This window comes from Notolepis coatsorum (assembly GCF_963971535.1).
Source record: "Notolepis coatsorum genome assembly, chromosome: 13".
Taxonomy (NCBI): domain Eukaryota; kingdom Metazoa; phylum Chordata; class Actinopteri; order Aulopiformes; family Paralepididae; genus Notolepis; species Notolepis coatsorum.
Window position 1 is genome coordinate 88,074,687 of NC_140177.1, and position 25,929 is coordinate 88,100,615.

At 44.0% G+C, this 25,929-nt stretch overlaps 1 protein-coding gene across 1 annotated transcript in view; it reads left to right on the forward strand.

The window, feature by feature from the left end:
• xrn1 (5'-3' exoribonuclease 1) overlaps positions 1–25,929 on the forward strand; it is a 151,115-nt gene that overhangs the window by 99,962 nt on the left and 25,224 nt on the right. The window contains exons 25-34 of the mRNA XM_084327733.1: positions 33–168; positions 276–332; positions 546–678; positions 976–1,045; positions 4,498–4,687; positions 6,194–6,283; positions 13,754–13,840; positions 14,124–14,174; positions 22,672–22,752; positions 24,095–24,223. Coding sequence (XP_084183859.1) covers positions 33–168; positions 276–332; positions 546–678; positions 976–1,045; positions 4,498–4,687; positions 6,194–6,283; positions 13,754–13,840; positions 14,124–14,174; positions 22,672–22,752; positions 24,095–24,223 — 1,024 coding nt within the window. The remainder of the gene's footprint in view (positions 1–32; positions 169–275; positions 333–545; positions 679–975; positions 1,046–4,497; positions 4,688–6,193; positions 6,284–13,753; positions 13,841–14,123; positions 14,175–22,671; positions 22,753–24,094; positions 24,224–25,929) is intronic.

The window sequence follows — 25,929 nt, forward strand, 5'->3', positions numbered from 1 at the left end:
CCATCTTGCCCCATCTCCCCCTCCCCCTATAGGTCAGAGAAGGTTTCGGAGATCACTTCCTGGTTGAAAGGTCTTCCAGTCAGCTCCATCGGCAGAGCGTCATGTGATCTGCAGGTCTTGGACACTCCCATTGTAGAGAAGATAGAGGAGGAGGTGGAGAAGGCAAAGGTACACACACAAACACACAATCATATACACATAGACATACACTTTAATCCGCCATCACCAATAAAGCTATAAATTACCTTTGAATATCTCTCTCTCTCTCTCTCTAGTTGAAGAAGAGCACTAAGAAAGTGAGGGTGACAGTTAAGCCTCATCTGCTGTTCAGGGTGAGCCTCAGTCTCAAGCAAACTGGAATAAGTGTTGATTGTCTTAAGTATGCATCTAATTTCATCTTGTGTAGAATGTGACTTTGAAAGCGTTGTGTGTGTGTTTCAGCCTCTAGAGCAGCAGCGTGGCATGGTACCAGCCCTGTTTGATATACCGGTATATATATATATATTTATTATTTATATATGTATATTTATATGTATGTGTTTCAGCCTCTGGAGCAGCAGCATGGCGTGGTACCAGACCCTGATGCAGAGTACCACTTGTTTGACCGTGTCGTCAATGTCAGGGACAGTTTCTCCGTCCCACTGGGTCTCAGAGGCACCATAGTAGGGATCAAAGGAGGTGAAGAGGACACACATTCATGCACTCTCACTCACACACACTGACATTCACTCATATACACACACACACACACACACTCAAGACACCTCGTCACTGCTAAAGAAGTATCTGCCTGGTTAATGAGTTATTTGCCTGTTTTTGCCAGCTGTTGGTCCATTTAACTGTCATTTCATTTGGGACTGATGACACATCTCAAATTGTAGGTTTTGAATTTAGCTGGTGGGACTACCCTCTTGTTTAGATTTGGATTACTTTAACATGCTATGTGTGTGTCTCTGTCTATTTGTCTGTCTGTAGCGGAGCGTGAGGCAGACTTGCTCTACGAGGTGGTGTTTGATGAAGAATTTGCTGGAGGACTCACCATCAGGTAAGAACAGAACAACCTTTCTGTAACAGTGCTTTGGAATGTGTGTTGAGATGACAAAAAGCAATGGTCCTCATTCTCGAACGGACATATTTAAAACTTACCAAGGATTTCCTTCGTAACTCGATTTACGTACTTACCGTACTTTTCGCACTATAAGCCACACCTGACTATAAACCGCAGCAGCTAAATTGAATGATGTGTACATATATAAGCCGCACTGGACTATAAGCCGCAGGTGTTTTAATGTTTAATTACCATATGTAAGGGTTCGTGCACAGAGGGGATTGTCACAATACTGTCGGACAAATAACAAGAATTAACTCATTTACAAGTTGTATTAAGTTTAGCAAATAAGGGAACAGATAAATAACATTTCAATGCAGTAAAAAAAGCAATATTTTCGGGTTTGGTCCATATATAAGCCGCACCGTTATATAAGCCGCAGGGTCGAAAAATGGGGAAAAAAGCCGCGGCTTATAGTCCGAAAAGTACGGGTTCGTCATTCTCGAACGGCTTCATATTGTAAATTCTTTGTAGGACTTACGTAGGATTTACATACTCGAAAAGGCTGTCGGACAGACCGGTGTGCGCCCGTGGTTTCAACAGCTTTCTCTGGGACAAGTCATTGGGGATTGCCGATACTACAGACATCCGTGGAATTAAATAATTATAATTAGGGATGCTCGATATTGGCTTTTTTACCGATACCGATATACCAATATTGTCCAACTCTTAATTTCCAATACCGATATCAACCGATACCGATATATGCAGGGTTTCCCCCCCCAAAAAATTGAATAATTTCAGGTAATTAACATTACATATCTCTTGTTGTGGAATTAACATAACATTATGCATACTTTTGACAATAAATAAAATCAGAATGTGTTCTTTCTTGCTTGCCTGGGTAAATAAAGGAATTATAGAAATGTAAAAATATACAGATATTTTCCGATATCACATTTTAATGCCGATATCGGCCGATAATATCGGTAGGCCGATAATATCGGACATCCCTAATTATAATGATAATTAACACGACAATATCTGTATAATTAATAATTACGTTTTGCATTTATAGTCCTGACTCAATGAGGCATTGTGAGCATTACATACACACTGCAAACTAAATAAATAAGAACTAAACCGATTGCTCTGGATATAGCTATTGTATGGTGGAATATACTGTATTAATATGCCATATACTGTCTTCTCTATGATATTATTTCTTGTTGGTTTGATGTATTCCTTCCTATTGCTAAACGAAATATATGCGTTAGTGAGGCAGCCTCAGCGCACGAGCACACACACACACACACGTACTGTATATATTCGTGCGAAATTAATCGTTCCACCAGTAGGCTTCTATTATTCGAATGACTTGTTTTATTAGGTATTATAGTAGTAATTATAGTAGTAGAACATGGCAATACTGAACGACTGCGGGATTGGCTCTTGACATGGCTCTACAGACATCCGTGGAATTAAATAATTATAATGCAGGGCTCGAGATTGCGACGAAATTGGTTGCATATGTGACCCAAATTGTATCTGTGCGACCTCAAAATATAATTGGGAGCATTCGTGCGAGTGAAAATAATTGTTCTGGTGCGACCCCCCCCCCCCCCCCCTCTCTTGTTGACGCGGATTCTCTACGGAGCTAACAGAGTGTACCACTATGAATTGAAAATGGGGGACCCTGATGTAAACAAGACAAACGTCTTTCTCTGGTCTGCATCCCCTTAACAATTGTGTGTATTGAGCCGTACTGTATTGTACTAACCGTACTGTCATGCACTTGTCCTAATAAACTAACCTACACTGTAGCACTCAACACTTTGATGAACATTGTTGCTCAGCTGATAGAGTTGTGCCCTTCCTGATGGCTTGTCGTACAGAACTTGTAAGTCGCTTTGGATAAAAGCGTCAGCTAAATGACTAAATGTAAATGTATCGATAAAATCCTAACGTTACCCATCCCTAATTACAGTCAGGGCTCCAGACTAACTTTTTTCACCACCGTCTCAGAACCGTCCCGAAATACAATTTTAACCGTCCCAAAGTGAATGTAACCGTCCCAAAAATCAAATGTTGTTTCTTTACTTTGGTTTTGTCGTCTATAGTTGTTATTGCCATAAGAAACACCATTCAGAGAAGGGGGGAATAAATTGATTTAGTCAAAAGGCTCCCAGGTGGAAAGATTTCACAAGAATAATTATGATTAAAAATAAATAAATATATATATAAAAAAAAAAGTGTTTAACAAGGTGCTAGTATAGGGATATTTGGTCACGGTGCTGTTATAGTCAACCAATTGGAGCCATGTTGATTATTCCAATATATTTAAATGTATTTGTATTTTATTTCGTTTTAGTTTTTTTTGTTATTACAAATGTGTGTGTTTATGGTTGAAAATGTTAGAGATAAATAAAGATCAAATCAAATTAACTGAATAAGTTCCCTCTTCTAACAAGAAAGAAAAACGTAGTTTAGCTTTAAACTATATAATGTCATTGCGTCCACTCCAGAGATTCCACCTTTGATAACTAAAGTAATGACACTTGACTAGTAATGAAACATGTCCCTTAGATCGCGCTGTCCTCCTGATAACTGCTGCTAAAATAAAATAAGTCCCGAGTCGAGACTCCGTGCTGCTCCCAACGAATCCAAATAGTATGCAACTGCAGAGCCGCAGAGCCAGGGGCGCTTTCAGGTCCGGTCACAGGCCCGCTCAACAGCGCCCCCATCCCAACGGCTGAATTGCTAATGGCTGAATTGGAGTATTGCACAGTGCCCTGATTACAGTACTGTTATATTGGTTTTTTTTTTAATAAAAATATATATATATATTACATATATATTGTTGGTGCTCCTTACATTTTGGTGGGTGCTCCTAAATCTTTGCTGGTGCTCCCAACTTTTTGAAGTTGGGAGCACCAGTGCTACCAAGTAAAAAAAATTATTTCGAGCCCTGATAATGATAATAAATGTACTGTCTCGATGTATTGGCGTGCACCCGAGTTTGGAAGAGCCTTCTTTGTGACAAGTCATTGGGGAATGCCGTCACTTCAGACATCCGCGCAATTAAATAATTATAATGATAATAAGTACGACACTATTTGTATCATTAACAATCACGTTCTACATGTATAGTCATGACTCAATGAACCATGTCCGAAAATCAATCGATCAATAAATAAGAACTAACCCCCGATCGCTTCGGATATAGCTATAGTGGAATAGACTATTAATATTCCATATACTGTCTTGTTCTTATGATATTATTTATTGTCTCTCTCTCTCTCTCTCTCTCTCTCTCTCTCTCTCTCTCTCTCTCTCTCTCTCTCTCTCTCTCTCTCCTCTCCCTCTCTCCTCTCTCCCTCTCTCTCTCTCTCTCTCTCTCTCTCTCTCTCTCTCCCTCTCCCTCTCCCCTCCCTCCCCCCTCCCTCCAGGTGTACGGCAGGTTGTGGTTATCGCTTGCCACCCTGTGCTCTGATCAACCTGTCCCACGGAGCCAGAGTGGAGCAGGGGACACACAAGCTGACTGCTATAGTGAAGCCCCAGCCTGCCGCGTCCTCACACCCCCCCCGCCAAATGGCCGGCCTCAATCACTCACCCCGATCTCCCTTTATACCCACACAGGTAAGCGGAGAGGACAGGGAAATGTATGTATATATATATTAAGGCTGTCAAAGTTAGCGCGTCATTAAAGCGTTAACGCACAATTCTGTTAACGCCACTATTCTTTTTTAACGCACGATTAACGATTTAAAAAAAAACGTCTTCTTTTACATTTATTTTTTACTAGAGTTCACTCAGGTGTATCATTGATACTATTTTTGTTTCTGACTCAAAGTGTGTGTGTGTGTGTCTGTGTGAGAGATAGAGAGAGATAGGGGGGGTGAGAGAGACGAGGAAGGGGCAAGAGAGAAAGAGAGAGCTGGGAGAGTGTGTGTGTGTGTGAGAGAGAGAGAGACCCTTGTGTGGGTGAATGTAACAAGTTCCTAACATTTTCTTTCCCCTATTATTTCATGCACACTTTATTCATTGTTTTAAATTATTATTTTCTTTTAAGTTATTTTGTGCATCACTCTGTTTTGAATTTGATGCAAATTTGCAATGCATGAGGGTCATCCTTTTGTGTTAAATGGCTGCATAAAGCAAGCATTTGTTGACTCATGTTGATAAGAGTATTAAAACTTGAAAAATATCTGTTTAAGGTAGATTTAGAAAAGAAGAAAATAGTGCGATTAATCGCGAGTTAACTATGTACAATAATGCGATTAATCCGGTTAAATATTTTAATCGATTGACAGCACTAATATATATATATATATATATATATATATATGCACACTGCCACCCACAAATTGAAACAGTTCAGCCACCATAGGAAATATGACATAATAGAAGTATAGACCTTTTCATAAATATTGTATTTTGGCCCCAGTTTATTTTGTGTTAAAGTGTTTGCTAAGACAGAAGCTGACATGACATAATACATGTTTCCCTAACAATGGAATTCTTCCGAAAAGGTCTATATACAATCTCAAAAGCCGTAGTCTGAATCGGATTCGAATCACTTGTGCACAATGTGCACAAGAACATAGAACATACATGACGGAGGACATCACACATAATGCAAAGACAGCATGCTGACAGACTATACAAAGAACATAACATAATAGCAACAATAAGCTATTTACACCAAAGATGTGTGCACTTGAATGATCGGTGTTACCCCAGTACATTACACCCACTGGTGTATGTTTTCTTATTTTCTTTTATGAAAATAAAACCCATTTAGTAAAAAAAATTATCAGTGCCTATATTCATCAAATAAAAAAACACTCATTTGTAATATACTAAGCATGTTATCATTACTTAGTCAGACAACATTATTAACTGAAGTTGACAGCAGGGCTATTTTTAGGTCTGTGCAGCACAGAGGAGGTTTCACTTAGAGTAGATTTAACTGCGTGAAGGAGAGAAAGAAGGCTCTAGAGACGACAGGTTACACAATGATGGCAGAGGATTTGGCAATCTTTCAGATGTTAAACCCTGCAGCAGTGAAAGCTGGACTGGAGAGAAGCTCAGAGGACCAGTCCACAGCACGTGTTCATGTTACTGCCTCCTCTCTCTCTCCAGCAGAACCACAAACAGAATGTGATGAAGCCTGACTCTCAGGGCAACAGGAGTTCTCCTCACAAACCCTTCAACCACAAACAACAAACCAAGGTAAACATAAACATGGTTTGTGTGATTTAAAGGGATAGTCCTGATTTTTTTGGAACTCCAGCCCTATTTCCTACTCGCCAGTGGTGGTGTTGATCGATGGAGTCCTTTCTCGGCACAATCCTAGTCGGTCACAAACGAATCCAAAGTCAGAGGGGTCAATCTCATGTCTGTACAAGCTGACTGAAGGCAACTGAGATCTACTTTGTGTGCGTCGCGGAGTAGATTTCAGTTACCTTCAGTCAGCTTGTACATACAGGAGCTCGGCCCCATTGATTTTTAATGAGTGTGGGCCTAACTAGCCCAGAGCCAGTATGAGGGACAGCATGGATTGGGCTGAGAAAGAAAAGTCAGATTTTCATTCCTTTTATTCTTTCAAATTATTATTATTTTCTTTATATACGGTATGCAGTATATTATTTAGTACATATATTATATATTTTTGAAAAGTAATTACTCAATCTTAACTCATTCAGCGCCGGAGCGATATGCCTGATATAGGTCTAGTATGCCACCGCTTTAATCAATGGGGGGACTGCGAGATTTGCGAGTGCTTAAAATATATCTTAAATTATAGCTATGGGTCTAATACACCCGTCGATTATCAGTGAGTTGCTTCCAGTCAACATGTACAAAACGGATATTTTTTTCATCAGTACATTTCCGTTTTATACCGTTTTGAATATGAATTATCGAATCTTCCTGAAATCAACGCTAGATCATCATTATTATCCTTCCTCGTGCAAGAATGAAAAGAGCCTCGTAGCGCGAGGCTCCCCCAGTCCCCTCCTGCACTCAACGGCACACAGCCACACACACACACGCAGAGACAGCGTCGATCAGGGGTAGAAATAAATATCAGATCAACGATCAAATTTCTATATAGTGTTCTTACCTTGTATCTGATGTAATGCAAAAGAAATAATCCAATTATCTGATCGCCATTCCAAATACTGCTCGTGGAGGTCCGTACCACATTACCGACCGTTACACACTGACGGGCGGGCGGGGTTACTGTTCCATGCCATCGTTGTTGAGGCCTACCTCGCCTGAGTATTTAAAGGACATGCATTATAAATGGCTTTTTTCTGTGTTTAGCATGTTTTTATAGTAATAGGAGTTTTCTTTTAAGATTTATTTTTTAGCGTTTATCGCTTTTTGCTACTGGGCAGTCCAGTAGAGAGAGAGGAGGAACGGGAGACGAGTGGGGGGAAGACATTCGGCAAATAACGACGGGTCCGGGAATCGAACCCGGGTCGGCCGTGCCGCGACTCAGCGCGTTATGTGGTTCGCCACTGGGGCGCCCTGAGCGGGTGGATTTTGAAGTGAGCGCGGAGTGGGCTTTAAAATGGGTCAGAGTGACTCCGGAGCGAGAGCTCTCCTCCGCTCCGAGCCGCTCAGTGCACACAATCACACAGTGGTTTAAACTGATGTAATATACATAGTAGTAGTACAATGCCAAAGCAATAGGTGGCGATGTAGTTCAAACATGAAGGCCATTTTCAACCAATCAGAAAGGTGAACCCGTCACTAGTCACTAGGGATGGGAATTGATAAGATTTTATCGATACGATTCCATTATCGATTCTGCTTATCGGTCCGATTCTTTATCGATTCCCTTATCGGTCCCTGATAAATTTATAATTTAAATAAATAAATTGGAAATGCAACAGAACTAAGCTGGTTAGAATAACATGCAACTTGACATTTCTGACTGTCATTTATTGTTGAGCCCCCATGTCAGAAAAATAAAAAAACTGTAAAAATTTTTTTTTTAACTATAGCCTACACAAAATAATGTATTTGAGATTCTCTTAAAAATATTTAATTTTTTGAATTTTTTTATTCTTAAACTAATTTAATCTATTGAATAACGACCTGTTGAATGTAACTACAGTTCAATATCTTAAACTAATTTAATCAATTGAACCGTAGTTGCATTCAACAGGTCGTTATTCCTCTGACACACACACACACACACGCGCCTCCCTCCCCGGTCCCTGCTCGCCCCTGTCCTGTAAGGTATTGGTTCGTGTTGCTACACGGACATGTTTGTATGTTGCACGGTACTTCCTGACTTACCTACTAGTAAACAGTCAACCCTCTGTCTCTTATTATATGTGAACTAAAGCAAATTCGAGCCCTTAAGGAATCAAATAGTCTGCCATGGCTACATGCATGGCGCTAACGTTATTATTTTGAAATGCGCAACTGTCAGAAAAACCTGGCAGCGATAAGAGGAATCGATAGTCACGGAGGCATGTGATTCCAGGAATCGGACAATTAGGAACCGGCTCCCAACGGGAACCGGTTTTCGATTCCCATCCCTACTAGTCACTACACATCCTGCTAAGTCAAAACATAAATCCGCCATCTTTAAATCACCTCGGGAAGTATTTAGCATCATTTATTTTCAGCAAGAAACAAACAAAGTGCAATAAAAAAAAAAGGATACATTCACTGTGTTCTGCCTCATTTATTGATGAAACGAAACCAATGTACCACCAAGAGCGGAGAGCAGGGTTAGAAATTAATAAAAAAAATTCAAGGGCTTTTTTTGCCCCCCTTAATTGATTTTCGGGGGCTTTTTTTTGTATTTCGGGGGCACAACATTTTTATAATGAAAATTAACAAAGATTATAAAACATTGTTGACACTTTTACAGTCTTCGTCCCCATGTTTGATAACGTAATGTTAATGTCTCCATATATAGGGCTCTACGCTAACCTTTTTCCCAAGGAGCACATGTGCTCCTAAATAAAATGTTAATAAATAAAATCTAAATACAAATTTAGGAGCACACAGAAATTTAGGAGCACAGTGACAATTGTTCAAGTAACACACACACACGATGTGTGACATCATGGCTTGGTTTCATGTTTTGAGGTACCTTCAATTATCTGTAAATAATACATACATACTCTATCTAAATAGATTAAATATTATTGTCCCTGAGGGCAAGTTGTGTTGTTGTCTTGATATATCTACAAATAGCAGACGAATAACCGGTTGCCTCTGGATCAATGAATGTCTAATATTGAATAATATTATTAGATATTTTATTTTTAACATCCCTAATTCCAACAGTCAAGAGGCTTGTTTCAAATTGATGAAAAACCCCACACACGCAACGTTTGTGAGTATAGGCTCTGGCCAGATCGATCAATGAAATACGTTGCGCGCTCAGCGCTGTGGAATTAAGGAAATGCGCATCGGGATCGGATTTGGATATTATTCTTTGGAGTTGTGTTACAAATGGAACGGTCTTTCCCCGCCGAACACAAGTTACTTAACGTTACACAGGTCGCGCTATGCAGATGCTTAGCTTGCTAACGTTAAGATAGCAGTGTAATGCTTGATGAGAGCAGAGCGCTCGGTCTGTGTTTGCATCCTCTGATTCCTCTCAAGTGCCTGTAAACACGCAGCGGGCCCCGCCTCCCTCCTCCTTGGAACAAACATTCCACCCAAAAACTGAATTTCAGTCCAGTTTCAATCTGAACTATTAACAGCGGAGCTGTTTTGTAATCTTCACAATCACTCGTCTGTCTCGCACACTGCAAGTAAATGATTTTTCCGGTTTGCACACACACATATTATTAGGGGCAAATACGAGGGAAATGCTCGCACTGTAGAGCATATATATAATTATATATATAATTAGTAAACTGTCGGGGGGGCTTTTTTTGCCCCCCTTAACTGATTTTCGAGGGCATTTGGTCAATTTTCGAGGGCATTTTGCCCCAAGCCCCCGTTAATTTCGAACCCTGGCGGAGAGTTTAGTCTCACAAAAGCTGATGTTGTTAGCTTACATGCTAACGTGAATGGTATCTGCCAGTATAAACACTTAGCATTGCGGCTAGGCTAGCGAACATTAGTATAGTAAAGCTAGTAGAATGGTTGAAAACGTTATAACAGATTGCAGAATGGGTACAATACAATACGGCTCAATACAAACAATTGTTAAGGGGCCCAGGGGGTGAAGACTGTTGTAGTTTGGTCAAATCAAGAAAATTTACATCATGCTCCAAAAAAAATAATTTTTTTTCTCCTGAGTGGGCTGGAGCGCCAGAGCGCTTGATGCGCAAATGAAGTTGAGCGCTGAGCGAGCGCTGTGCGGCTTGGGGGGGGGGGGGGGGGGGGGCGGCAACATGAGCGAATGAGAGCGGAACTACGCCTTCCAGAGCGAAGAGCGGATTTCTCGGCCGCTCCGCGCCGCTCACATGCTCTGGTATCAATGGGTCTGTGTCTCTAATTATCATATTGACTCATCAGTCTAGTCTCGAGTTCACGAGATCCTCCCTCACTCAACAAAGCTGTTCTGATTTGACCCGCTCCCTGACGTGAATAGGGTAGAGGGAGAGAGAGAGAGAGAGATAGAGAGATAGAGAGGGAGAGAGAGATAGAGAGGGAGAGAGAGAGAGATAGAGAGATAGAGAGAGAGAGAGATAGAGAGATAGAGGGAGAGAGAGATAGAGAGGGAGAGAGAGAGAGGAGAGAGCGCTCAGAGAGCCCGCATGTGCGTGCATCGAGTCACGATGCAGGGCGACTCGGGGAGAGACAGAGGAGAGATCGCTTCGTATGAGCCTCTCTCTCTCTCTGTCTCTGTCTCTCTCTCTCTTTCTCTCGAGTCGGGAGCACTATATATCACTGTAATATCTTTGCGCATGCTCCCACGCGCACGCCCGTATTCAGATCCGTACAATAATAATCAGAGGTATATATTGTCATTTGAAACAAGTTACCAATGCATTGTCCCGTGGGATTATGCCCCCCCCCCCCCCCCCCCCCCGCTGCGAAATTAATTAGTATCCCCCTCAGTCTCTCTCTATCTCTCTGTCTGCCAATCGCAGACTGTGTGGATGTCACTCAAACACAGCCTGAAATCCAAAGTGAGAAAAATTTGGCTTTTGAGTACTTTATTAGAAATATAAAACAATGTTTTTTTTTAATAAAACCTTACAGAGGTGTTCCATAGACTCACAGGAATTGTGTAAAGTTGCTAGGAATAGCAATGCATGTCCCCTTTAAACCCCGCCCGCACGGCTCGGATCGTCCCAGAAAAGAAACTACACCATTCCCAATGGAGTGCAATACCAGCTGGAAGGCGTAGGCGGCGGTATTTGCCCTTTTGCGAGCTCAGACCCATTGCCAACTATAACATCAGGCTGGATGGATGAAAATTAATGGATATCGCTAATAAAAGAAATAACGATTAAAACCCGACTATACTTGATTGGTGCTTAACCCCCTGAAGTCTAAAGTTTCTAGCTCCACCTTCTCAGAATATTCTCTTTTTTTTTTGTTACATAATGTAAAATTACAGATTCATACCTTCAAAATAAGCCATCAATTGTCAAATTTGAGACGATAGTTTTCAATCAATGTCCTATCAAACATTCTGGTCAAATCCTAACAACTTTTCAGTATAGGACTTGAACTAGATCCAAGTTCATTCAGCTATCTGATGAGAGAACTACACTCCCAGAATTCAATGTGATCATTGTCACTAGAACCATTTCACACCTGGAGCAAAGGCCCAGTCATTCCTTTGTTATTCCAGTGAATGGACCCAGCAGGAGGCCTAGCCTAGCGACAAGCGGCCACTACATAGTTGGGTATTGAAAAAATGCTCATATACACATAGAGAATAATAATCGACAAGAAACATCAACTGTATCAATTGTATTGTACAATGAACAACCCTATATATCGCTTTTGGATTACAATAGTAATACAAGGTAATGTACTGATTTCTTTTGATTTCTCTGTTTGAGAGAGAGAGAGAGAGAGAGTGTGTGTGTGTGTGTGTGTGCAGGGGAGTAGCTGGGGGGGGGGGTTAGGATGATTCCAAGGGCCCAGCAAATGCCCCAATTTTTTTTATAGATTGGGGGCCCCACATTTTTTTAATAGATTGGGGGCCCACAAATTGATTCTTTTCATGGAGCCCAGAATCTCCAGCTACGCCCCTGTGAGCGCACCTTTCTCTAGAGAGCTGTCATCACCGTGATGCGCGCTTGAATGAACTGCGAGATAACTCATAACTCGTACACACACGCACTCTGTCTCTGCCAGTTATGTTGATGAAAAGCATGTTAGACTACTTTTAATACATAAATTAACGTTCCGTCGGGTCCCGTGTATTCTAGAGAATGATAATAATAATAATAATAATAATAATAATAATAATAATGCAGGACGCGCTGAAGAAGCATACATAGAAGCAGACTCGACACAAGTTTCGTCTCGACGCTGTGTCTCAGCGCACACACACACATACACGCACACCACATTATTCTGCGAAGCAGCTCAGTGTCCCGTGGATATTATTGCAAGAGATAATTCATACATATTATGAAAAGCCGATGCCGATCTGTTGTTTAGAATTTGGATGGGGGGTAGCGAGTCTCTGATACCTCTCACCTCTGCGCGGGGGTCTAACACCTATTCACAGCGCACACGCTTCTCTTGTGTGTGTGCGCGCGTGCGTGTATGTGTGTTTCGTGACGTGCTGTAGTTCTCTCGCAAACGGAAATAATTACAAGCATACCATCTAGCAAGAATTAAACGTATTTACAAGTCGTATTATGTTTAGGAAGTAATGACACATATATAGTACATCTCAAAGCACTCGAAATTGTCATTTTTCTATTTTTATCGATTTCTGAAAATATGTACGTTTAGAGCATTTAGAAGACATTCTAATTCTTTTGTTCTCCGGCCACGGGAGCAATACGCCCCGTTGACTCCTAAGGGCGATGGCGAGTTAACCCGACTATCATCGTGACTGGCGCTGAATGAGTTAAAGGTCCCCTATCTTATAAATGGCATTTTCCAGTGGTTTGCATTGTTTTCTAGCAATGTGGGGTTGTACCAACACTGACTAGATGTGAAATCTCTACCCGGTCCCGTTTCTTCAGTTCAGCTGAGACAACCCCCCCCCCCCACTGAAACGAGTCATTCTTGATTAAAAATACAAAACAATGAAATTGATTGAAAAAAAACGTACTTGTTCCATAGACTCGCAGGAATTGTGTAAAATTGCCCAAAAAGTTATTTTATTTACTTTCCATGGGACCTTTAAATGTGCTATAGATAACATTCAGCCAAGTAGATGTCGCACTAGAACACCAGCATGTCGTTCATCCAATCGGGTGCATTCCACATGGGGAAATGGGAAGTAGGGAGGGGATACATGCACACAACATGTAAACAACAACTTTAATTTTGGACCCGCCAAATGTTTTTAAATTATAAATTCATTAATCAATAAAAAAAAATTAGGAAAGGCAATACTTTTATTCCGCACCTTTCTAAAAGCTCTGTGGATGTAGTATTATATTTAATGATTACACTACATAGAAATGTTATCTATACCACCTTTAACTATTTATACAGTGTATTTCATCCTGGGATTCATCAGTCACTCTACTTTACTTATTTGCTTTCTTTCTTACCATCTCTCTTTCTCTAAAGGGTAAAGATGAGGAGTTTAGTAACGTTTGGCAGACACTACAGAACGCTGCTCCCCCCCTCAACCCTCCTGCCCACTGGCAAAACAATGTGAGTTTGTGTGTGTGTCTGTGTTCAAGAACCAAGTGGATTTTGCGAATATACCCAAAGTTGAAATGGTCAAATTGATTCCGGATTGTCCCTTAGAATGAAAATGTGACACAACCGGTACAATCTGTATCTTCGGCTCGCAAAGCGATGTGTGAATGAACTCGACTACAATCACTGCTATTTGGTGGTTGTTGTTGTTGTTGTTGTTGTTGTTGTTGTTGTTCTAGTAGTAGTATTAGGTATAATCTCTGTGATATACATCCATGTCCTCTGCCATTTCTAGGAAGGACAGTCCCAACAGACTAAGAACCAGCATACACCCTCCAACAAAACTGTGAGTTGGCCTGAATGATATTGGAAAAATATCAATATAAATGTTTTGTTTTTTTGTTTGCAACATGAGAAAACACAAGTTAAAGGCTCTATGGAGCAGAGTAGGAGCAGACGGAATACTCATGAACACACTTTAATCCTGATCTGTAAGACCCATGTCCCTCGCTTGCTCCTCATCAGGAAACTCCATTTCCCAGCATCCCTCAGACAGCAGAGGACTGCAACATCCATGGTGCATCAGTGTTAGGACAGGAAGAGTAGACCAGTAGAGCAGGAGTTTAGACAGACCTAACGAGTCAATCAATGAAATGCACGATGGACATGAGGATATCCAGCAGCTTATGACTGTCTTAACAATAGAAATGAATAAATACAAACTCTAGTTTAGTATAAATAAATTATCTTTAAATCTAAATAAAACAAATTGATGGTGTTTGGAAACCGCCAGATAAAAACAGACATTCAGTTGATAATAGATAATAATATAATAGAAAGAGTATATGAAATATAAATTCCTGGGAGTGATTTTAGACCATAAACTCTGCTGGAAACCCCATATAGAATATGTGAGGGCTAAGATGACAGAGCATCTCAATTATTAGTAAGATTACACATGTACTCAATCCCAACTCATTGCACACTCTGTACTGTGCAATGATCTTGCCTTACCTGCATTACTGCACAGAGGTATGGGGTAACACATACAAAACAACCATAAATACATTGACTATCCTACAAAAAAGAGCAATAAGAGTAATAAACAATGCAGGATATCGGGACCACACACACACAGTTTCTACAATCACACATTTTGAAGTTCATTGATATGGTAAACTTTAAAACTCTGCAAGTTATGTACAAAGCAGAAATAATCAATTACCGGTAAATGTAAGAAGCAAATTTCTGGATAAAGAGGGGAATACAACCTCAGAGGAAGGACCATTGAACTTAAAAAAACCTGTGATGAAAACCAACCTGAAAATAATGTGTATCTCCTCTTACGGAGCCACCCTGTGGAATGGGCTAAAGGATGAACTAAAATATTGTGAAAACATAAATCGATTCAAATCTAGACTAAAAGAATCGTTAGGTTATGACTATAACCAAGTTCTGTTAGTTAGGGGCGATGCTTGGCATCGCTACTGCACTATCTCGCGTACGTGCACGCGTACTGAATAAACCACAAATGTACCTCTAATACCAGTATTAGTCTGACCACACCCCTCATCAGCTTACCTTCATAAGCAGGTGTGTGGTCACCTGCTCTCCTCCTTCCCAAGCTTTCACCACAAGGTGAGGACAAGGGCTGCAGCGGCGTCCGATGCCAAGCATCGCCCCTAACTAACAGAACTTGGTTATAGTCATAACCTAACATTCTGTATCGTTAGTGGCTTAGCTTGGCATCGCTACTGCACAAGGGAGGCCAAGCGGAGCCACTTGGCTGACAAATACACCCCGCTGACAGCCCCCCAAAACCATCAGAACAGGGAGGGCCGAGCCCCCCCGACCCCCCCTAATGGAGGGTAGCCCCCCTATTAGGGACGTCACGGGAGGGCGACGGACCCGACCGTGCGAAGAGGCACTCAAGCAACTCAACGCACAGGGTGAGCAGACCGTGGCTTGACCCCACGACTACACACACGCACAACCCGCATGCCACCCGGGAACGAACGGAGGAACAACCTCGTTACTGCCCCCAGAATCACGGGGTCAAGGGCAAACCCAACCCCGTGGCAAGGCCGTAGCAGCGGAGCACGAAGGAAGACCCAGACCCACCAAAAGGACTGGACTCCCTGGAATGGGGGCCCGGAGAAGTCCATGATGCCAGCATCAAGACCCCACCAGGTGGGCACGTAGTGCCCCGCCCCCCACATCGCCAGCGTATTCGGACAAAGGCCCCTCAGTTACTGCACCTGGTATTCCCAGGCGGAACCAACCAGGCCAGAACCTGCCCAGCTTCCGAGATCGGACGAGATCGAGCGTGTACAGGTTGGTATGGCCGTAAGCCGAGCGGGCCCTGTCCCCCCAATAGTACACCGCCTGGCACACTGACCCTGCAGAACAGGCAGTCAGCATGGCCGTAAGCACACAAAAAAGGTTAACCAACGGAAGCAGGCAGCGCACCGGGGAAAAAACCAGGCAACAGGCTGTTAACCCTAGCCTGGAGACTGCGGACGAGACAGGCGCCAGAGGGGACAGCTGAACACAGCCGCCCCGGCGGAAGGAGCGTAAGCTGGCGGTGTTGCATGACCAAGCCTCCATTTAAAAACCCCCACCCAGAGGGGTCGAGGCAGAGAAGGCTGACACGATTGGCAGACGTCATGAACGTGCAGGGGCACCCTCAAACGGTGAACCCGGGAGTTGACACTGCCCCAACACACCAGGGAATCAACCACCTCGGTGTTACCCAATGCGGTGGTTGTTCCTATAACCCCTCAAGAAAAAACTCCAAAACACACCTGCGGGTATACACCGGCTATACCGCAGTACAAGTGTTTCAGTTTCCAAAAAGGGTTAACCCAGGCCTACGGGTCGCAAACATCACTTCGGACCGGGCCTGGCGGTACGGGAAGCACAGGGTCACCAGAGGAGGTCAAAAAACCACCCCCACAGGCCCCTCTTCGCCATGCGTGAGAGAGGAGCGAAAAATAATGGAGAACCAGCCCCTAAGCACACCGTACCTGGTATTCCCCGGCGGTCTCCCAACCAAGTACTAACCAGGACCAACCTGTGTAGCGGCCGAGATCCGACGAGATCGAGCGCGTACAGAATGGCATGGCTGTAAGCCATGACGACAGTGCTGAGTAAAAACATACCCAACCAGGGTCTCCATAGCGCTTAACCCTGTGACACCCAGACCGACCTGGCATTTTTCCCCCTGAAAAAAGCCCAAGTCCCTCAGGGTACCAGAACAGCAGATCTGCATCCCCGGCGGACAACGGGTTCAACTGATCTGGACCAGCGTGACCAGAACCAGTCCCGTGCCCTAACCACGCCGACATGCCTACTCCAGGAGAAGGGCAGATATGCGTGCTGATCTTAACATGAAAAGAAGGCGCCACCCAGACGTTGGGACGAACCGCGCCTGGTGGCCCACCCCAAGGGCGTGAGACCCCACTACATATGTTCAGATCCATCCCGTCATCATCCCCCAGACATGAACGAGAATCCGTCGACAACCCACCCAGGTCATGGGATGTGGTCGCCGGAAGAGGAAAAACCCCCATCTCAGTTGCTTTATAAAAACGCTGTTTCAACCACAAGCAACTAAGGCGTGCCAGTCAATCGCCTGTTTTACAGCGAGCTAGCACTATACGTGCGTCGGGACACACCCCCATCAATGAACAGGCTATTTAGACCTGTCATTGAATCCCCAAGGCGCCCAGGGGAACGACAAGAGGGGTGTGACACTCCCTAACTCCAACACTTCTGGAATAGAAAGAAGGAAGCATCAACAGTATGTATCCCAGTCTACACAGCCGGGGTAAAAAATGTTCACATTTTTACATCCCACCACCCTCCCATAGGAAAGAGACGGGGATCCCCAGAGAGACTTCCCACGCGAGCTGTACAGATTGAAAAGAATATATTGCACCTTGAGCCATGTAAAAAACTGGTTTTAGGGCCTCCGGGGAAGAGGCACCGAACCCATACACACTCAATAAACGAATTGAATCGAATATACATACAATAGAAAAGGACCCTTCTAGAGGGTCCACTCACTTTGACAATCTGAGGAGGAAGGCTCTGTACTCTGATGGAGGCTTCCTCACATGGAAGAAGGAGTCCGAACTCACAGAAGGCCTGAGTAGGCGCTTGGTGAGGAGGAGCCCTGACCACCCCCCCTGAAAACAGATCCATCACATGGACCTGAACAGCACACGGAAGTCCTACCAACAGAGACGCGCACGGTGACGTACTCTATGGCGGGGGAATTCCTGCGGTGCACACGCCCAATATACCAGGCCGTGGGACCAGGAACTCCCTCCCCCCCCCCCCCCCCCCCCCGTAACGTGCCGAACCGCCACGTGACGGGAACCTTGAAGGACAGGGGGTGTACCCCTGACCGACAGAACAATGGGGAGAGGAAAGGTTACCAGTTCACCCCTTTACGACCCCACACCCATGATACGACGTAACGACAAAAAGAGAATATGACACAGTCATAGTCAGCTCTATGAAGCGTTTCACAGCTCCACACAGCGCACGAGCTAACCTGCTATCTGATTTTTACTAAGGAAAAACACAGAATAGAGAGGGCTCTAAGAACCCCGGTCCAACATACACATGTGCTTCTGTGGCCAGTACAACCCAGTTGTAGGTCACATGACACACACAACCCATCATCACCTACAAAAAATGGCAAAAACACTCAACAGAGGAACGCCGTTTTTTTCACAATGAGAGAATACATCATTCTTGATTAGTATCGACCACAGGCCTTGCTAAGCACACATGACAGCAACCAAACCAATTTCCCTTTAGGAAATAAGTTTCTCCAGCAGATTTAGCACAACCTCAGCAATCAAGCTGAGAGTTACATCGTATCCCTACCACACAAAAGACACAATTAATGCACAACATGTCTGATAGGAGGTGATAAAGTCCCCAGGGAACCGGGGGGGGAAACACAATCCTCCTATTTTACCCTCAATACGGCCAGTTAAAACAGGAAAACCTGTTAATGTGTGAACTCACTGTTCATTGTCATTACAGTCTGAGAAAGAACATTCTTTTACTCACTCGTCACCAAGCATAGCTTCATAGGTTAGTTGCCTTAGTAGTGAGTACACGGTACACATAAACACCATGATGTTTCTCACACAACAACCAGATCAATACATCACGATCTGCACGGAGAAGCTAACTGCCAGCGACAAAAACAGCTCACACACAACCCGCAACGTATCTCAAATGCATTGCAACAACACACGTTTTGGGAAAAAACACCGTTATTCACAATACATTTAGCAAGGTAAAACCAGAAGACGTGTTATGAGGTCTGGCCAACCCCGTACCTGCCCGGAACGCAGATCAGCGAAGTGCAGTCACAAGCCACCGTAGAACACAGCCGTCCCGTGTTGTTCGATCCGGGCAGCGTCGCCGCTCCACCAGTCGCTACAGTCCTCTTTGTTGACGCAATCCCCGTCTAGGCTCAGGCAGGGTCGACGAACATCCCCTGTCAAGGATGACGTCGTGGTCAAGAGTGTAAAACATGTTAAAATCAAAGCACGTTCAACAGAATAGCATCAAGCTAACGGCTGCTCCAACCGTTCGGGTGCTATTGCTTCCGCTCGCGAGACGCCGATCTACGACGCACGCGATCAGGAGCGAGCTCCCGGCGGCGCGCGAGAAGCCAAGCTACCCCGCGCCAGGCCACCGACCGGCTAACCGTAAGCTATGAACATGTAAACAATGACATAACACTCACCCAGACAGGCCGCCGTTCTGAACCCTCCTCACTTTTTAAGAGAAAAGAGAAAACAAGACGTCAACACCGCTTCACAACGGTGACAATACCACGTCCGGCGGAATCAGCACAGTACCAACTGGCCTGTATAGCTGACTTTGAACATGAATCTGCCGCTATCGCACATTACATGCACATATCCCCTCGTGAAGGAATACTCTCATTTGGATATGAAAGATGGGGTCTTAACACGGTGACAGAGAGAATCCACTCGTCCAGAACACACAGGGATCACCAGTGTCAATGGTCGCGGCCCACTAGTTAAAACTATAATGGTCGCCAGACCAAGGCCTTCTGTCGCCTAGACGGCTAAACAAAGGACCCTAGCCTGGGGCCGGTTTCCATAAACTTTGTCAAGTAGCCCCCATAGCACTAACAGACAAGTGGAGCCCGCCAGCAAACACTACTCACCCAACCTGGAACGCACCGCTCCTCACAACAGCGGCATGTCCGACAGTTCAGCTGTGGCCTGACAGGTTTCACCCCAACAAACACAGCAAGGAACTGCAGTTGAGAAGCATGCAGCGGCGTGCTCCCAATACGAAAACCGGTGGAGGGTTTGTAGAATGATCATCATCTTCTAGACACTCCAGTACGAAGACAATATCGCCGTATTTTCTCGAAAATAGTGAGAGAGAAAATAAAGATATGATGTCAACGTATCCTTGTTTCCCAAGCTGTTCCTAATCCAATTTCTTCCATCATGGTGTCAAGTGTGGGGATCTACCGAGGCACCTCTTCCTTGTGGTGAAAGCGAGAAGGAGGAGAGCAGGTGACCACACACCTGCTTATGAAGGTAAGCTGATGAGGGGTGTGGTCAGACTAATACTGGTATTAGAGGTACATTTGTGGTTTATTCAGTACGCGTGCACGTACGCGAGATAGTGCAGTAGCGATGCCAAGCTAAGCCACTAACGATACAGAACTATTTTTGATATGTACAGAAGGGAAGAAGAGCTTTAATTGCATATTAATAAAAAAGAATTATAAAATACATATGATACTGTATTGTACGTTATATCATATTACACTATATAATCATATTATAATTAATTTGTATATTATATTGAACTACATTTGCAGTATATACTATTATATTATGGTACTATATTATATTGTATATATCATGTACTATATATCTCATATCACATTATATATGTGCTGTATACACTATTATGTACTATATACTATTATATATGCTATTATTAGGGGTGCACCGATGTATCGGTCGGGTATCGGTATCGGCCGATAAGCTCGAATGTGCCAATGGCAGTAGCCGATAAGTTCAGTCGCGTCCTGCCAACGGCGCCGCCCCCAGTCCCCCACACACACACAAGCTACTGCATCAAAGTTACTACTAAATATTCAACATTCTCTTTTGAGACTCCGCTTCAGACTCTTATCATTTGGCACTAAAAGCTAAACATTGTCACCGATATGGCTGTCCGCAACATGTCATTAATTGTGTATGCGAGGTGGTTGCTCAGTGACTACGTTAACATGAGCTAGGTTAGCTAGCATGAGCTACCGGGAGACGGAAGACTAACGTTACTGGTGAAAATGTGATTTACGTTGGAATACTCCTTTGCCAACTTGCTGTACTTTGCTTGCAGGTCTGCAGCCATTATTGCTGGATTATGAATAGCCCCAACTTTAGCCAATGTAACGTTATGGCTAAACCTTTAACGTTAGTTAACGCTAGCTTTCGGTTAGCTGTTCAATGCTATTAATAACACAACCAAGCGAACCCATCACAGCTCCCCGTCAACACCCCTCTCTCAGGAAGATGGCATTTAAGAAAGTATCTGCTGTTAAAATGACACAAACATTCGTTTTGTGGCATTAACGTTATATAGTTAGTGTTACACGTTCAATAACATCAGCATATTATTTACCCGAAGATAGCAAGTAAGCAAGGCATTACTCCGTTCATAGCTCAGTTCCATTCCGTTGCTCATTCCGTACCCAACTACCCATTCTGCAATCTGTTAATAAAGTTTTCAACCAGACAAATTTATAGAAAGGCTTTGTTTTATTATAACATTTGTTGCAGTAAAATCATTGTGTCTCGTTTGGTCATCTTGTGGAGCGCTGGTCGGCGGGCAGCTAACGTATTAGCTTGTTGTGGTTCTCGCAAGCAGATCAATGGCGGCATGCCCGGAAGTAGAAAATGAATAAACGCTTGCCGATTGGTGGTAAGAACAGCAGGAGGTGGGTGCTAGCGGTGTGACGTAATTGGCCGAATCGACTGTCAATCAAAATGGTTCTATTGCATTGGTTGAGAGCGCTGGTTGAGAGAATAGTATCCATCTGCAGGCCACCAGACGATACTGGGAGAGGGATAGTGCTACATGGCATGGTGGAATTAATACCATAAACATATTTCTTGATGTTTCCTTTTTTTAAGTAAGTAAAGAGGCCTACAAATACAAACATACACATACAAATATACAGTAGTTTCATTTAAAAAAAAAAAAAAAAAAAATAATAATAAAAAAAAAATATTAAAAAAAATTACAAATACTTATTTTTTGCCACAAGTATCGGTATCGGCCGATTGTGTTAGTTGAACAATCGGTATCGGTGGCCAATTTTCATATCGGTGCATTCCTAGCTATTATATACTGCAGGTATACTATTCTGTAATGTGTACTATATGTGTGTACTGTAATGTGTACTATATGTATGTATGTAAATGAAGAAAAAAAACGAAACGTAAGTCTTCAGGGGTAGGGCCCGACAAGCCTAGTGCTTCTCCCTAGCCCTGTTCGGCCAATTGGACAATGTGTCCAAAGCCCGAAATAAAAAATAACTGAACTGAACTGAACATGTAGAGATTAAATGTTACTGTATGGTCTCTTATTGTAGAGGAAGACTGAGAGGCTAAATAACTGTGATTGATGATTGTGTTGTGTGTGTGTGTGCAAACTGCATGTATGAGTGTGTATGTGTGCAACGATGATGTCTTGGTGTGCGTGTGTTTACTGTACGTATGTGTCTATTTGCGTGTAACAATGTTGTGTTGCAGGCTCCTGCTGGAGGCATCAGGCTGTTGAAGAGGAATGAAGACGCTAACACCCTGTTCCCTGCTCAAAGTTCTCCCAACAAGGTACCCCCCCCCCCCCCTGCTCAAAGTTCTCCCAACAAGGTACCCCCCCCCCTGCTCAAAGTTCTCCCAACAAGGTACCCCCCCCCCCTGCTCAAAGTTCTCCCAACAAGGTACCCCCCCCCCCTGCTCAAAGTTCTCCCAACAAGGTCCCCCCCCCTGCTCAAAGTTCTCCCAACAAGGTACCCCCCCCCCCCTGCTCAAAGTTCTCCCAACAAGGTACCCCCCCCCTGCTCAAAGTTCTCCCAACAAGGTACCCCCCCCCTGCTCAAAGTTCTCCCAACAAGGTACCCCCCCCCCCTGCTCAAAGTTCTCCCAACAAGGTACCCCCCCCTGCTCAAAGTTCTCCCAACAAGGTACCCCCCCCCCTGCTCAAAGTTCTCCCAACAAGGTACCCCCCCCCCCTGCTCAAAGTTCTCCCAACAAGGTACCCCCCCCCCTGCTCAAAGTTCTCCCAACAAGGTACCCCCCCCCTGCTCAAAGTGCTCCCAACAAGGTACCCCCCCCCCCCTGCTCAATGTACTCCCAACAAGGTACCCCCCCCTGCTCAAAGTTCTCCCAACAAGGTACCCCCCCCCCCTGCTCAAAGTTCTCCCAACAAGGTACCCCCCCCCCTGCTCAAAGTTCTCCCAACAAGGTACCCCCCCCTGCTCAAAGTTCTCCCAACAAGGTACCCCCCCCCCTGCTCAATGTACTCCCAACAAGGTACCCCCCCCCTACTCAAAGTTCTCCCAACAAGGTACCCCCCCCCCTGCTCAAAGTTCTCCCAACAAGGTACCCCCCCCCCCCTGCTCAAAGTTCTCCCAACAAGGTGCCCCCTCCCCCCCCCCCCCCCCCCAGGAGGAATGTTGCGTAACCGTAACACAGTGGCTTTCAGCCTTTTCTGTGTTACGCATTATACCTCAGATCCACGTGTGATGAGATTACCGTATGTCTCATGGACCTCTGTGTTGTAGTCAGATCATGACTATAGTCATTCTTATATATTTGTCATTGGTCGTCCTTTGCCGACTGTCTTCCCCCCGCTCTGTCTTCCGTTCTTCCTCTGTCTCTCTCTCTACCGGACTGCCCGGTACTACAAACATAAAAATCTACCAAAAATATATATAAAAAAAAAAAAAAAACACTGGTGTAACACTTTAAGGATTAAATTGATTAATTGATTCATAGAATAAACGTGTGGCACTCCATGGACTCACATTGTCGTGGCTTTGAGTTTAGCTTATGACCAACTGTCACATCACCATCTCTCATCTACATTTCCTGTCATTCTCTACTCTATTTCCCAATAAAACATGAATGTAAAAAATAATAAATGTTAACATTTATATCCTTCTCTCTCCAGGAGTTTGAGGATCTAATTGCCAGTCTGAAGATCTCCAAAGGCTACCAGCAGACCCCATCTCCTGCCCCTCCCGCACAGGAGCCCACCAGCCAATCGGATGGCCCGTTGTCTCCCCAGTCCTTCGCCATGGTGAGTATAGACCCTTTCTTTTGATCAATTTCATCTTGCAGGCAGAATTCTGCTTCTGTCTCCAAACTGTACGTCTATCTTTCAGGGAGAGACTCTAGGGACATTCTGGCGACTAGGAGAGACTCCTGGGACATTCTGGAGACTAGGAGAGACTCCTGGGACATTCTGGAGACTAGGAGAGACTAGGGACATTCTGGAGACTAGGAGAGACTCCTGGGACATTCTGGAGACTAGGAGAGACTAGGGACATTCTGGAGACTAGGAGAGACTCCTGGGACATTCTGGAGACTAGGAGAGACTAGGGACATTCTGGAGACTAGGAGAGACTCCTGGGACATTCTGGAGACTAGGAGAGACTAGGGACATTCTGGAGACTAGGAGAGACTCCTGGGACATTCTGGAGACTAGGAGAGACTAGGGACATTCTGGAGACTAGGAGAGACTAGGGACATTCTGGAGACTGGGGACATTCTGGAGACTGGGGACATTCTGGAGACTAGGAGAGACTAGGGACTTTCTGGAGACTGGGGACATTCTGGAGACTAGGAGAGACTAGGGACTTTCTGGAGACTGGGGACATTCTGGAGACTGGGGACATTCTGGAGACTGGGGACATTCTGGAGACTGGGGACATTCTGGAGACTGGGGACATTCTGGAGACTGGGGACATTCTGGAGACTAGGAGAGACTCCTGGGACATTCTGGAGACTAGGAGAGACTCCTGGGACATTCTGGAGACTAGGAGAGACTCCTGGGACATTCTGGAGACTAGGAGAGACTCCTGGGACATTCTGGAGACTAGGAGAGACTCCTGGGACATTCTGGAGACTAGGAGAGACTCCTGGGACATTCTGGAGACTAGGAGAGACTCCTGGGACATTCTGGAGTCTAGGAGAGACTAGGGACTTTCTGGAGACTAGGAGAGACTCCTGGGACATTCTGGAGACTAGGAGAGACTAGGGACATTCTGGAGACTGGGGACATTTTGGAGACTAGGAGAAACTCTGGGGACTAGGGGGGATTCTAGGGACATTCTGGCGACTAGGAGAGACTGTAGGGACATTCTGGAGAATCCATGGACATTCTGGAGACTATGAAATACATTCTGGAGAGTAGCAGAGACCGGAGACATTCTGGAGACTAGGAGAGACTCCGGGGACGAGACTTTACATTAAATTTAGATTTTAGACCATGTGACACTAAAACTCTCCATTATTCAGTTGGAGTTTGGGAAAATACGGGTAGATCCCACTTTGTCACCTATATATTGTCCATGTAGTCAGTGTACTTATTGGTTACCAGTTGCTAATGTTGATTTTCTTAACTATGGTTTGGTTATAGGGAGGTGTAGTCTGACGTCACTGGTTGTTCCACCCGTATAGGAATTTATCATTGGGAAAATGGATTATCGGCTATTGTACCAATTCTGCCGCATGGAAATTGAAAAGCTTTCCATTTTTGCACAACATACGTTCCCTTCTATCACTAACATTATTGTTTAAACATTTTTGGTTGAAATACAATTTCGTGATTTTATTTTAATTTTTTTATGATTAATTGCGAATATTTTCATGTTGAGCTATAGATTGTGGATGAATATGCACAGAAAGGTACACCATGCCAATGTTAATTCTTTATTTGTTTTAAACGAGGCGATTTAGAAATGGGCAATGGGAAAATGCATTGTGTTGGACAGAGGGTGGAAC